The sequence below is a fragment of the Corvus moneduloides genome, chromosome 1 (genome assembly GCF_009650955.1).
Source record: "Corvus moneduloides isolate bCorMon1 chromosome 1, bCorMon1.pri, whole genome shotgun sequence".
NCBI classification, from domain to species: domain Eukaryota; kingdom Metazoa; phylum Chordata; class Aves; order Passeriformes; family Corvidae; genus Corvus; species Corvus moneduloides.
Window position 1 is genome coordinate 54,269,076 of NC_045476.1, and position 15,835 is coordinate 54,284,910.

General features: G+C 35.7%; 1 protein-coding gene across 4 annotated transcripts in view; it reads right to left on the reverse strand.

Annotated features, from left to right (window-relative positions):
- The window catches only part of ITGB8 (integrin subunit beta 8), a 49,048-nt gene that overhangs the window by 19,006 nt on the left and 14,207 nt on the right, over window positions 1-15,835 (reverse strand). For 3 of the 4 annotated variants that reach the window (XM_032110083.1, XM_032110068.1, XM_032110058.1), the window contains exons 2-6: window positions 14,572-14,657; window positions 11,791-11,965; window positions 8,968-9,214; window positions 7,037-7,202; window positions 4,116-4,274 (exon numbers count right to left, since the gene is read on the reverse strand). In XM_032110083.1, the coding sequence (XP_031965974.1) occupies window positions 4,116-4,274; window positions 7,037-7,202; window positions 8,968-9,214; window positions 11,791-11,965; window positions 14,572-14,657 (833 nt within the window). Of the gene's footprint in view, window positions 1-4,115; window positions 4,275-7,036; window positions 7,203-8,967; window positions 9,215-11,585; window positions 11,659-11,790; window positions 11,966-14,571; window positions 14,658-15,835 lie in introns of those variants that run through there. The other variant, XM_032110076.1, reaches the window with a different exon arrangement.

A 15,835-nucleotide genomic window follows, 5' to 3' on the forward strand; every position in this document is an offset into this window, starting at 1 on the left:
AGAGATCTGACACGGATTTGAGAACAAGAGGTGTGCTGCTATCTCTTCATCCAAGATCTGGGGAACTTCAAGGGTGTCGGTGTGGTCCCAATGGGCTTTGTACACCTGGGTTATGTGAGATCCCTTCAGCTCCAGTACTCTAAACCAATCTGTATCTGAAAATCAGTGCTCATTAACCCTCCATAAGTGAATAGTTCTCAAAAAGTAAATTCAACACTTAAAATCCAGATTAAACAGAGAAGTGACTGGGGCCTTGGCTTGTGATTCCACTTAAAGAGATTTCATCTGGACACCTCCACTTATGTCAGGTATTTCAACCTTTATCCCCCACAAACTTTTGTTGTCTTTTTTTCCTAGTATTTTTCACCATCTGCCCCATATTATCTCTCTTGCCCAAACACAGTCTGTTACCCTGAACAATTCTTTTCTCCTCGGATTGTCCCTTGTTACTCAAGGCACTCTGCAAGTCAACAACTCTGCTAGCAGTAATCTGAATAGCAAGAGAACTGAGACAAAGTTATGCAAGGGAGCAAAATCCATTTTCCATCATATTGCACCATTATAAAGAGCCTTGCACAGAAAGAACAAAGGAGTTTCTTGGTGCAGTTTGATATTAGCCTCTAGAGGGTACACGCCTCTCTCAAAGTTTCAACGCTTTGGTAAAAGATTATATTCCTTACGATAACTGATGAAAGGCAGATAACACAGTATTAAACCGTCCTTCTTACAGCTCCAGCTGGAGAGAGTGCCATGCTCACTGGAGAGAGAGCAGGCATTTCTATCACACAGGAGTCATGAGTGAACTGCAGCAGTGGTGGCTTTGTTGGCATTTTCAGCAGCCTACAACAAAGTGCTAAGCCTTCCTTCCTTCTCCATGACACAGAGCACATTGGTGGGGCCTCCATTGTGCTGCACAACCCTACAGGCCACGCATAATTGGCTGGAGATCACAGACACATCAAGTGGTCCCAGGACACGAGTGAATCCAGATGTTTTGCAAACACCTCCTGCACCATAAATGTGTGAATGATAGGGGCAGTATCAAGGGATCATGAGATGGTGGCAAAATAAGTCAGTCTTCCTGCTTAGCACATGGTACTAGACCTGTCTCTGAATTCCAGCAGAGTGGCCCCTCAACAACTCTGCAGCTACTAGCTGAACTCTCTAATCAGGAGTATCAGAAATAGCTTCCCAAGCCTTCAGGAAACAAAAACTTATTCAGATGGAGCTTACTGATATCAAGAGATGACACCCATAGACATGCAAGGGCTGCAGGGGCAGGATCCCCAGACTACCTCTGCTCACAAGCAAGGCTGAACTTCCATGTATCTATCATCAATAACTCACTAGAGTGTCCAGCTTCTTGTTTCTTTTTATTAGAATTGAGTTAAAAAAAAAAAAACCAAAGCTCAAAGCATCAACAGACCCAGACCAGCTTTTTAATTTTAAGCATGTAAAGAGATGACATAAGGTACCAATGGTAACTCATGGACCCTCACTTTGCTTGCTGTGAAAACCTTGCTGTACTTTGTCTTTTTATCTTATCTCTTCCCACTACTGCTCAGACAAATGTACTTTAATTTTAGATCATCTTTCTTGTTTCAATTACATCATTCATTTTATTATTTTAACCTACTGTGTTAAGCAGAGAAGATAACTAATACAAATGTTAAGTATTGCAGAAAGGGAGTTAATCAAACACAGATCTAATTAAAATGGACTAGATTTCTTTCCTGTCATGCATTTTTTTTTGCTGACCTTTGTGTGACTGCTTAGCAAAAGTTAGAAAGAAACATTCAGAAAAATGTCTAAGTGGAAACATTTCTGATGTAAAGGCCAAGCTTATTCAAATAAATAAAGCAAAGTCCTCTTAACTGGCACAAGTAAGAAATAAAAATATGCCAAAATGCAATCTTCTCATGACTACCCAAAGCTAAGAATCAAAGCAGGAAAACAATGTGATTACAGAGGTCTCTTTAATTTAGTACAGCCCAACAAAATTGTATGACTAAGAAAAAACCCCAAAAATATGTTTCACATTATGTTTTCTAAAAGGCTGACAGACTTTGATGATATTTCATTTAAATATCAAAAAGTCTTCCCAGCCCCTGATTTCACTTGTTCATTTGAAGTTTCTTTATGGATATCTATGAATAAAATAATCACATATAACATGGATGAGAAGAAAAAAGCAGGAAACCAACACACTTTCCCTTGCAGACACTATTGTGTTGTCATCAAATCTACTCCAGAAAACGCAATGCTAAGAAAGATTCCCTTGCTAACCCTTTTCTAGTACTAAGTGCATGTAACTAAGTTGCTACTGTTAACATGTGGGCATGCAAAAATTAGCCCATATTTAAAAAAACCATATGGATCTAGATGTGCCACCATAGATCTAAGCATCTTTCAAAGTAATTTCATTTGGGTGGATAAAAAAACCTCTTTTCATAAAATACATCAATAGTAGTAATCATGGAGATTTCTTTTTCCATATGGGACAGTAAAATTATGATCTTTCAAACCAGGATGCAGAATATCAGTTAAAACACCTTTTTTCAGTCAGCCATCAATCTATCCTGGCTGCTTAGAAAGAGATTCATTAATTTTGTCTGTATTTTCCATTGGTGAGTTTCTCCAGTTGCAACAGAAATTAATTCCCAAAGCTGGACAGAAAATAAATATAGTGTGTTGTTTTTTTTTTTTTCTGAAACAGACAATATCTTTATTATCAAAGGAATCCTGAACACTAGAAAAAGATTTGTGCCTTTAGCAATTATTTAATAAGCAGAGCAAACATCCTCTGATTTATAGCACTGCAGCTAGGAAAACTAAAAGAAAATAAAAAGAGAGTGTGTTCTGCTTTGGGAAAGAAAAGTTTCAGGATTATTTGCTCTAAGTAAAATAAGCTGAATAGACTGATTAGAGTGGAAAAAAAATATTCAGACATCTGTGAGGAAATATCAAAGAAGTGAAAGAGGGAGTATATGAATGCAAGAACGTCAGATAATCGGAAATCTAAATAACCTTGTTAGCACACACTCATCTCCCTCCTCCGCTCAGCAAGGTCCCAAACACTCACCGCTTCCCAGAAACCTCCCGTATTTCATGATCACACAACAGCCAGCGGCCTCTTCCTGCTGCTCCACCATCCTTGTAAACACCAGTTGCCGGGATTAAATGCAGGTTAAACCTCACTTACACACAGCCCTCACTGATTTCCCTTGCAAATTGCTGGTTCTGGCTGAACACAGGCTGTACACGTTAACTAAGTGCAGCCAGCACCGAGAACAAAACTTCAACGTGCTCTGATTGTACCACAGTTCATATTTCTGCTTTCTGGGGATTAAACTGCAATTAAGCAGTGATTCATGTTTCTTAAATAAGCAATTCGTATTTATTTAAGAAAATTCCTAAAGCAGTTGAAACCTACAATTCTTAGGCAAAAATTCCTTTCTTCAGTCACTTATGACTACTTTTTCCATTCCTGAAGAAAATATTTTGAAATCTAAAAATACCTGATGAAGGTGTCTTATTCTGCTACAGCAGATTGGATGCAACTTTTTTTCAGAGGCCTGTACGACCACACATTGGCTTTCTACTGTGAAATCTGAATGCATTTAATGCTAATCCATCCAGCTGAGATAGTTCATTGCTATTGTACGCCCTCTGGTTTACTCTTATCAAGCCTTTTCAAGCAGTGCACCTGTGCATCTTCTGACCATAAACCACAGCCGCTAGCTTTGTCTTATGAGCATGATTGTACAACTCTGACATATTACCAGCTTCTACTTGTGCAAAATATCACATCACACACTTCTTACTTGTATTTTATACAAAATTTTTATGAGATGCTAATAAAAATCCAAACCAAAACCAGTAACATATCCTCCTTGGCTGTGTACTGTTTTTTTCAGACTCCAAAATACTTTATTCCACACAAAAAGAATGCCAATATGCCAGGTGACCAATTCTTCATTTCACAACTTGCCTACCTAGAAAAATACCACTCTAATAACTGAAATAAAAGCAATGCTTTGACAGCAGTCTAAAAACCTTCTTTACACAGTTTTGCACTGCCTCTCTGAAGGCAAAATCTATGACATATACCTTACCATACTCGTAGCTTTGACGTACACATTATCTTTCAAGTGACAGTTTCCATCATGGGGAATTACAATTCCTGCTAATTTACTGTCAAGGGCCAGATGGGAAGTTTGATCTGTCATCACAAGAAGCAGTCGCTTTGCTTCTTTACGCCATCCAATGTGGCTCTAAATAGAAAACAAAATTAGGCATAAGAAAGCAGTACCTACCTATTTTCTAAAATCAATAACAAAATGAAAAATTAACATGAAAGACCACTTTCAGATATTACACTGCTTGGAAGCACTGAGTTTAAACCAGGCTATTTAAAGCATTTCGTGTGGAAATAGATATAATGTCCTACATCTGAAAACTACCAATTTCTTTTTTTTTTCTCCACTTTCCACTTTCTTTGCTTTTTGAAGAAAAACGTCCCAATATACATCCCAGTTTTGCTTTATACAGTAGGCTTGATAACAACTGCCACATTGTGTGTGTCACTATTATGTAAAAGTGTAAAGCATATAGTTTGTAAAATTCTCTGGGATCCAAGAAAGCATTACAACCAGTAAATATGCATTCGTCCATATTGATACTTGTCATCCTGTTCTACATTTACTTTGTATTTATTTACTTCATATTATTATCACTCCATAATTTCCTTTTCCTACACAATTTTCTGGAAAATACTTTAGTATGTGATCACAAATCAATAAACTAAAGTTTGAAGGTCTTCATGCAATTGCAAATTGAGAAATTCTTTATTATGCAGCAAAATGCTACATTTATCCACCATCTTAAGGGACTGATGGCAAAGTGGCAGCCTCAAGGGTGAATTGAATGTCTTTTAGGAACTCAGTGATGTGAAGGATGCAGCAAGGTAAGCTTATGTCTAAATTTTTTTTGATGCCGATTTGTATTTTCAAAACATTTATCTCCCTGATTATAATCAAACCTCTGAGGCAGACAGGAAATACATCACATGCTTTTTCATTTTTCCCTCTCTTGATTATTCCATCTTCTTTTTCACTGCTTCCATTTCATCTCCTTCCTATGACACTGTCTCCTCTCTACCATTCGCATGTGAAACGTGTACCTGCAGTACACCCCATGTACTCAGCCAAGCTTCATGACTTACTCTCTGTCTTCCTTTCTTCACAGAGAGGGATTTTGCTCCCTTCTCAGGCTCATTCTCTGCTAGCTCTGAATGGGGATTAAACATCTCATGCCAGAAAGGATAACAAGTACAGAGGGGTGTCATGTCTTTTCCAACTTACACTTTAGGCATCAGTCTCCCTCAGACACTCCTAGACAGCATTCCTCTAAAAAAAGGAGTATTTTAAGTTTTATTTATAAACAGGTTTTGTCTTAAATAATTCCAAATTCTCTCCAGCATTGTAAAAAACTCTTCTCCTAAGACTCCATCATTTGACTTTGTCACCTTGAGAGTTGTTTAGTTTTAGGTAATCCTGTGAGGAGCAGGGAGTTGGACTCAATCATCTTTATGGGTTCCTTCTGAATTAAGATGATCTGTGGTTCTATGATTCCTACCTACATATGTCATAGCAATCAAAATTTTAAAGCAGCTCCATGTTCTAACCTGCTGTCTCTTGCAACTGTGATGTATTGGTTAAAGCAAGATGGAGCAAGTTATAAAGGTCTATTGTAGGCAAATTTAGTGCACATTAATATAATTTGTAGTTCATGATGGTCATTATGAATTGCACATTTTTCCCATCCATTTTAGTTCACAATTCAGTTAGAAGGAAAGCCTCCACATTCTCATGAATGTTTCCATTCTATTGTTCTTGGAAGCATATATTATTCTAGAACTCACATGTCATAAGTGTGGAATGTGTCCAGTGAGAAACACTGAATTTTTAGGAATTTTTCCAAAGTTCCAGAATAATTTTTTGTAACAGCTTCAACCACAGTGTTTATGAAGAGTGGTTTTTACTTACCTGTTCATCAAAATTTGAAAATAAAATTGGACCAAACTATTCATTTTTAGCATAGTTTGGATTACTGTTTGTCCTTGACTTATTGTACTGCTCAGAAAAATAATGTGAAGATGGACAAGATAAAACCATTGTCCTGACATCATTCTAACAGATGAGAAACACAGCAAGCCTGTGATTTGAACAGGAGTTGAGTATTTTATAGAGCATTACCAAACCCATGAATCAACCGAATTTCAAAATTTTTATTGCATTAATATGTGTAAGAATAAAAACAACAACCAAAACAGCTCTCTAGAGCAAAACTAACTCTCTTTATCTAATATGCTTCTAGCTTGAGACCTACTGATACAGATCTTCTTCATCCTTTTCTGCATGGGAGAGACTATGACGAAATTTTATCAATATACAAAAGTTAAATTTTAGTTGATTTGTACTGTTTTAAAATATGAAATCTTTAAAAGTTGATAACATTGAAGTTCTTCTGTTTTCCTTGTCAACACAAGCAGATACGTGAAACTTATCATTCAATTTTCAAGTCCTAAAGGAGAAGAAATGTCAAATTTGTATGTCTTCACTGAGGAACACAAGCAGTGTTTTAATGATTTTTGAAACTAATTATGTAATTGACTGAAATTAATACATGTTTCCATTCAAACAAGAAGCAGTTGCTTTCATCATCCATCCTATGTTGGTTAGGCTGGTTAAAGACAGAATTTGAAGATCATTAACCAATACTGAAACATATTCCCTCATGCTGTCCTTTTACAGTTTCAATTGCAAATGTACAGTTAAGGGGGAAATAATGGAAAAGGAATAAAAAAAATCTTAGTATTATCAGGCATAGAACTGGCATTTTGAATTCAAGAACACTGAGCACCATTGTACCTATATATATTTATACACATTTATCGATATATATATATATGAAAATATATACAGTGCCTGAATTACTATTTCTTTAGACTTTTGTAAATAAGCTCCTTCCTTACCTGGCACACAGCTGCTTGAAGCATTGCATCAAAACCCCCTTCAGGTGTATCAATATTCCCAGAAATTTTTTGTTTATTCACTGCATTTCTGAATTCTGCTATATTGTCAGTCAGGGATAGCACATGAATATAACCATGAGGAGGCATACAATCTAAATTGTAATCACTGTAAAAACCAAAACAAATCAAAAGCCTTATTCTTCATTTGAAGGAGATAAAAATATTGCATCCTCATTAACCCATAAAATTCTGATACCAATACAGACGTAGGTAGCACAGGACAAGAAACAGAAAAAAAGAGCAATTCTATGTGAAATTAATTTCAGTGGGAAGTAGTTATAATTAACTACAAAAAAAGTATATTATTTTGTATTTTATGGAATTGTGTGTATAATAACAGTTAATATACTGACAGTATATATGTAGTGTTTCATACAGAACAAAAATGCAACAAGAGGGATGGTATGATCTCAGGGAGTATATAAACCCTTTTGGAATATCTACAGGGTGATACAGCTTTGCTTTTCATTATCCCTGAGAAAGGACTATCACGCTGCAACATTAAGGTCCTTTAATAGGTTGCTACACAGGCTACTGGCTCAAGCTATAATAAAATCTAAGTTCCTATATCCACTAGTGTTACGTAAATGTACATAAAATTAATATTGATATTTATAACAGCTACCTCATCAAAGAGATGAGAAAATCCATTTTCAGTAACATCACAGTAAAAAATACCTTTTCAAATTATGCATAAGGGAGAAAGTCTGATGTTTGTCGTAGGTAAGCTAGTGAAACACCACTTATAAAGGTCATTTATCTGGGACCCACTCACAGCCATGATTTATGGCACAAGTTGAAGTGCTCATCCATTTCAGAGATGCTGAGCAGGTTTCAATTCCCTTAATTTCTACTACATTCAGACTGGAACCTGCCCTCCTCCAAATCAAGGTGCAGTCAAAGAAGAGAAACTGGCATTGAAAGGATTAATACCTCTGCAGATGTCTACTTTTAGTCAAAATGCATCATGACCTAGAAATGCTAATCAATATCCACTCACTCTGTATAGATGGTCTAGATGACTGCTTTATCCACAGATAGTCACACCTGTAGAATGAATTCCACTACTAGGAACCAATTCAAAACCCACTGAAATCACAAAAGTTACTTAGGGACTTCACAGAACTCTGGATCATGTCTTCCCAGGAAAGGCAAGCAAGAAAGTATGAAGAATTTATATTCACTTTTCCAACTACTATCATACAGCTCTGAATCTGTTGTGAGTAATCTTGCTCCCCAGGGGGTTTTGGAAATGATCCCTCACTTTATGTATGTTGAACACAAGGTATAAAAGGCAGGGTATGAAAAAGGAAATGCAGGCCAGAACATCTTTTCTATTTAAAAGAGGATTTCATTCACATTAGAACTGTAGAAGCTGATCAGAGGATTGCTTTTGTTCATTAAATGAGCTGAAAGGAACCACATAATGTTGACAAAAGTAGAGTTTTAAGGGAAGAGTTAATGAATACATGACCATACACTAGAAAGAACATGGGTCAGAAAGTACAAAACTTTGTGATGAATCTAGGTAGCATATCCAAAATAACCAAAACCACAACAGTTGACTTTAAAATTAAATACAAAACATAACCAAATATTCCAAACCAGCATGGATATTGGCTTGTTCTCCTAAAGAAAATACAGCACATTTTTTCTGATACAGAAAGTTTTCCTGAAATCACTCACCAGGTGTTTCAGAAGTAATCACTGTAAAACAATTTTCATCATTTCCTTAGGAACTTTGTCAAAGAACCACGGTATAAGGAAATAAAGACAAATTCTGAAGAATTTAAAAATAAATATGTATAATGGATATTCGTGTCATTAAATACACGTCTCAGTACTAAAGTAAATATAAGAAGACTACATACCTGCACTGGTTATGGATTCTACCTGGATGAATGCTAATATAGGGTGACACAGTTTTATCCACATAGGATCCAAATCCAAGTCGAAAATCAAGAGAAATATTCTCCATCTTTTTAGATAAAGCAAATCCAACGGAATTTAACTTTTCTATATTGTTGTGCATAGAAGCTGAGACATCAACTAAATAATAGAGATCCACAGGGTATTTCTCTAAAGGACGAACTTTTAACATAAAGTTTGCTTCACTTCCTGATTAAAAAAAGAAACAAGTAAGTTTATTTACTATTTTTGAATGGACATGCTTAAAAATACATTTATTTTTGTAGCAATCTCAGCATAAAGTTGTGTCAGCAAAGAGAAAAACAAACAAACAAGAAAATCTCCCAAGAGTAAATGAAACCTTGAAGAATCATTCAAAAATAAGCCATAAAGGGACATTTTGTACTACATCTTGGTTTTTTCTTCTTGCAGGAGCACTGTGCAATTTATTGTAAAAATCTGACTTCTCCCCATTTTGTTTTAAATTCATGGTTATGCAATCCCTTTGGCATTATAACAAAAAGCAGTTGTGGCTCACAAAGGACACAGATCTGCATACAAATTGGGGTCAGTCACTTCAAGGTTGACACTTCAAAATATGTAAATGTATCCTGCAAATAGTTTGTCATATGACAGAATCTAAAACTACATATGCACCACAAGGACAGTGCAGCCTGAAAAACTCACATAAATAATGACACAAGTTTATCCCAAATTGCTTCCAAAGATTGGATGAGAAAACTCTGTAGGATGAAAATATATATTTTTTTAAAAAAGGTTTTAATCTAAAAAAAAAAAAAAAAAAAATCCATGTTTTGGCATATACAAAATAGAACTCTTATTTCAGAATGACAGATGTCTGTCTCTCCTGCAGTACCACAACACATTCTCATATGTAATAAAAATATTAATGCTTTGGAAACTGCTAAAACTAGTCCTCACATTTTTGCTTCCCTAATATTCTGTAATGTCAGCAAAAGGAGTTAAGTGATGAGTACAGACAGAGTAGGTACAGTAATGCATGGTTTCAAATTAGTCATCATTTTATGTCACCTGAAGTGTGAGCTCATAGCAGAAATGAGTTTAGGATCTTCATGTGACGAGTGGAGAATCTAATCCAGTATTGTGCAATGAAGATACAGCAAAGGACAGGAAGAAGGAAGATGCTACAGAAGAACTATGCAGGTTTTCAATAAAAACTATCAAAAGGTACATCCAGTACAAAGATCTGACTCAGAAAAGTTAAATATGCAAAAGTAATTTCTCCCGTTTCTTTGAACGTAATCCACCTGAAAATGTCAGGATTTGTCTGTATTAGGTCTTGCACGAGGAAAGCAATTTCAGTGTGCTGCAATTTATGTTTCCTCTTTGCCAATGTAAATTGAATTACTTTTTGTAAACGATCCTTGCAGGTCTCCAGTTTGCATATAGCAAGATATTGACTGCAGCTTTTATTTTTTCCCACATAAATCCTAAATGTTGAGTATATGTAAACAGTGTCAAAAACCCCAGTATCAAAATAAAACCATCTTTGTCTGCATGATTATATTGTATCCAACATCTGTTTTGAGGAAAAACTATAGTGGTATATCTGTGCATTTTCCTGAGGCAGAAAATATGGGCAAGATATCTACATATAAAAAGTTTTTCTTCTGGAGTCCTTGGAATTTTATACTTCTGCCTCCCTGATGCAAGAACTTCTGCAAAGCATAAGAAACCCCAAACTTAATTTCATTATTTAATGGAAAAAAGTTTACTGAAACCGAATTTTAGAAAGCTAATTTTTTTTTCTATGAATCTGCTATGCCTTTGGAAATAAATGTTATTACAGACAGAGCTAGAGGTAGCTCAGTTCCTGAAACCATTTCTCAGTACAAAGCGGAGTATCAGTCACTTTGGAAGGAAAGTGGGGAAAGGAGAAGTGCTGATGTTATCTTGACAGTTTTATTATTGTAAGGAGTGAAAATGAGAACTCCTTTGTAATTTACACTCATGTAGATCCTTCCTTTTTCCCTAGTAATTGACATAAAATTATCATTTCCCCAGTGAAGATCAGCAAAATACTTCTCCCAAACACTTAATGTTTTCCTACCAAAGATTGATCCCTCTCACATATTTTTCTCCAATTATTCTTTGCAAAAGAAAGAAATAAATTAAATTTTATTGAGTGAAAGATAACCCTGCATCCTTTTATATCACCTTTACTTCTGCTGTTGGCTACAGCTTTTTTAGAGATAGAGAATGAACACTGATTTAATTAGACTTCAGCTGAGGGCAAATGGAGATATACCAGTTATAAAAGAAATTCAGGCAGTGAATACTTAAGTCTTCTTTAGGAATTCAGTCCTTTCTTACACAATGGTTTTCGTATTTTTGTAGTTGTCTAGTCAATGCACTTGAAAGTAAAGAAATAATCAAGAAGTTTATCAAATCATGAATTCAGTAATTATAACTGTACTTTCAGAAGGAAAGGTAAGGCAAAACTGTTAGTGTAAGTGGCTAAAGAATCAAGAAACTACATAAGAAAACAGGAAAGACTACCTAAAATTCCCTTTCCACTTATTACTTCCATTATTCTGACCTTTATCTGTGTTTGACAGAAACAAATCTTGCTGAAGATGACACTTGAATATGGGAGCAACACCATCACAGTCCTACAATACAATGTTATACCATCATTCTTCCAAATAATTATTCCAGATGCCTCTTCACGAAATAGCTGTACTTAGAAGTATTGTTTTTATTTTAAGTTTACTATAATATCAATGTGCTAGAGACGACCCAACCTGGACGCAGTTGGACTGAAACTTTTCCTGGTGTCACTTGTATATTTGTTTCGTGGTCACTAGGTATTGTGACATGAACTGTGGGGTTTTCAACCAAATCTGATTGGCAGCCTCTTTTCATTAAGTTGAAAACAGTGTCACAGCGTCCCTTCTGTGTTGTGCCAGCCATGAAATCCTGTTTAATAAGAAACAAAAAGTACAAAACAATCTGAGCTGAAAAAAAAACCTGTACTACCTTCAAAGGATGAAGAAAACCAAAATAATAGTCTTTGAAACAATAAAATATGCTACTATAAATGAATAAATCATAGAACAAGTTCATGAAGCCATATGTTTTTAATAATGGCAATGATGCAATATTTAAATTAGAAGTTAACCCTAATTGCCACAACGACCCTTTTCTACACAGAAAATTTTTTTTAATGAGAAACGGGATCTTGCACAATCAGAACAAGCCAGCTTTGGAGAAAAAGGAAATTACACACTGTCACTATGTCACTAAAAAAAGTTCTGTGCCATGCTATGAGCTCATTTTAGCAAGAAAGTGTCATTCCCACAACATCAAAACAGGTTAGTTTTCAGAAGAATCCACTGGTAATGTTACTCAGGCTAATATTTAATAGGAACAACAGAGGTCAGCTTTAGATTTAGCCAACCTGAATCTGTCTATCACACTACACAAAATCCAAAGACCTGCTGGACTATGAAATTTCAATTCCCGGAAAGAGGAAATCATGTATTATTACGGGAGTGGACAGTTTAAGATGCCACCAACATAAAAAAGCCCTTGTAGCAACAGGAAAGTGATTAGTAGAAGGATGATGTCAGAAGCAGCCCATCCTTTGCTGCATCAAAAGAGCAAACTTGCCAAAAATTGTGCCAAAATGATCCAATACAAAATTCCTTCCTGACCACTAATGTGATGATTAATACAATTCTGAACATAAAAAAAACCAAAAAAAAAGACAAGATCCTTTGTAGTCTTTCAAAGTATCCTCTGAGCCAAAGCTGGAGACCAACCAAACAAAGGACAATTTCTGATCTTTCAGAGGCAAATGGGGAAAATAAGCAATCTAAAAGTGCATACAGTCAATTGTATGTTATATAATAGTCATCCAGACCTTGTAAAGACTAGAGGAAGCCCCTGAAGAAGGAAATTTGACAGTCATGTGTCTTGTTTTTCAAATTCAAACTCATTTTTGTAGTCTACCTCTGACATTTTTTCCATAACCTTCTTTATTGAAGACAACAGAGACTACTTCTTAAGTTACTGCTATTTATATACCCTTTTTAGTATATGTATATCAAAAAGCTAGATTTTTAAATGTATTATTATTAAATTTACTCTCATTACTGGTAATGACTAATAGATTTGTAGTGTTTTCTGAAGTCCACTGTGTGTGGGTATAAATTCAAAGCATCTCAAAAGTTCCTCACGGCTAATTATCTCATTAAAAATATTGCTCTGATGAAGCAGGTAGGCTAAGCTGCACTGCAGTATTTCCACCTGCAATAATAAGGGTTTTGCTGTTCCATAACCATGAACGGTGTGCAGGTGAACCAGCTGTTTAAGAGGGTTTGACAAAGCCCTGGCTTCCATGAACAGCTCTCAGCATTGACTTGAGAAGTGAAGCAAGAGAAGCAGAGCAGAAGTGAAACTGGCCAAATCCACATGCCTAGTTAGAAGGGGACGTACTGCAGATCCACAGCACTGGAAAGTTAGCAAATGCTGTTCTGTGATAAATGCAGATGGAGGAGGATAAAGCCTTGTCCTTTGTAACACAGGACATGAGGCCAAAATAATGAACCCCTCCACACTGTAATCCATTGTGCCATCTACTCATGCCCTAAGCTTCCTCTGGGAAAACAAGCCCTGCATGCCTCTACCCATTCTTGCATTACTTAGCCTTGTGCCTTTGGCAGACTAAGTTAATAATTCCAAGACATAATATCTCACATATTGCCAGTGCCTTACACTCCTTATCTCAGCCAGACACACCCCAGGAACTTATCTACCTTCTCTGCTAACCTGAAAGCTACTACGGGTAATTTCCACATGACCTTACAGGGCATATGAGCTTGCGATTGTCAGCGATATTCTTCAAAAGCTTGTTCCTCTGAAGTGATTACTCAAAATCATGCTACCAACAGGGTTATTTTTTTTTCTGTCAAACAAAACCAGAAATTCCCATATCCTTACAAATACTTTGCAAAGTAACAATAATTTCAGGATAATTCTTGCAACCTAAGATCTACCTTCTGTGCTAAGTCTCAAAACTGATAGTTTCAAGTGTCAAAATGAGAAAAACATAATTTTTTCCATTTGTGATAGGATCATTGTATATGGTGAAGTCAAAGTCACCTCCACTGTTAGTACAACCTTTTGCTAAATTCAGTAGACATATATGTATAGACTTGTTTTCATATATGATGAGGACTTAATATAAAGTACTGATAAGTAATTTTGCTCTTGAAGCCAAAAACTGTTAAACTCTCAAAGCTACTGTAAGTCTGCCAAAGCTGTCTACAAAGCAGATGGAATGCATTAAAAAGGTCTCACTTTATTTAAAATTACTGCAATTTTCCAAATAAAAGATTGCATTTTCTCCTTTGGAAACAAAATAAATTTCACATGATTTCTCAGGTTCTGTCTCTAGGGATCATTTAAAGATTTTCTTTCTATTTCTCACTATAATTTTCTCAGTTTAAAAGTCTTTATCTTTATAAAGATCAGAAGCAGCTAAAATATAAAGTCAAATGTAATTAACCAAAATGCCATACCTCTTGAGCACACCATCCACACTCTGGACCCAAAGCAAGACACTTTGTGCATGTTACTGCATTTGAAGTGGCACATCTGTTTTCCGCTGCAATGAAATATAAACCCAAACATTCATGATTTATGATGATATGTGAAATTGTAAAATACCTAATTTTAAACCACGATTTGAAAAATTACTTCTCCAGATTAAGAGTGATGACAATGTATTCAAACAGAAGTAAAACAGAACAAAGAAATGGTGGTGAGGGAATAAAATTTTCTTTTAGCTACAGTCTAGAACTATATGCACAGATTGAATAAACTCCATTCACAATTCACAAGGCCAAATTTTTAAGATTTAGAATAAGTCTGAAGTGAAAGTTTATCTTTGGCATGTATCTTGCTGATTTATTGCCTAACAGAAAAAATTTACTAGGTAGCTTATCTTTTCGCAGACATTTTCCCTTTAAGTCATTTACACTTGACTGAATTATTCATTATTCACTCCTCATGAAACCCAAAGTATTTTCTCACCTTCTATAAATATTCCCCCTCTGCATATTCATTTTTGCAATGAATAATTTCCCAGAAGAGGAAGATTTTCTTTTCCAGAAGCAAATAGAAATGTATCCAACACTACATGTGTGACAGATTGAAGACACATCATTCTGTACTAACAATTGCAAAAATTGTGCCTACTTACAAGTCTACCAGCGAAGTCCTTTATATCCTTTTCACATCTTTGTTTTATAGATTATTGCTTAAGTTACTACTCTTTCCTATGAAACTTTGGCAGTGGGTACTGAAAAGAAGAGTCTTTTCAAGAGACTTGGTCAGCTCAACTTGAATGCCAGCATTAGTGTATCCTTTCAGCACACTGAGCACAAGTCTCTTGCAGACCAGTGCACCTCTAAACAAGACAGAAGTCACCTGCTAAGAGTTATATGGAGGGCACAAAGTGCGCAGCTCAGTAGTAGTGCTGTTTAACAACACTGCTCTGTGGCATGTTCAGAATGCCATATTAGAAAATATACAGGGAACAAAAGAAATTTGATTTCTGCATACAAAAAAAGGCTATATCTGTTGATTGGTCCATTGTCATAGCATGTACCATCATATCAAAACTGATGAAAAGTTTGGTTTTCATCCAAAGTTTTGGCTACACGCACTGTCTCTCAGATTACTTCTTTCCAATCTGCAGTAATAATGCAAACCATCTTGCTTTTTAGGTAATGAGACAAACTTCTCATAGTGAACAGCTGTACTAGGGAAATATGTACTAAA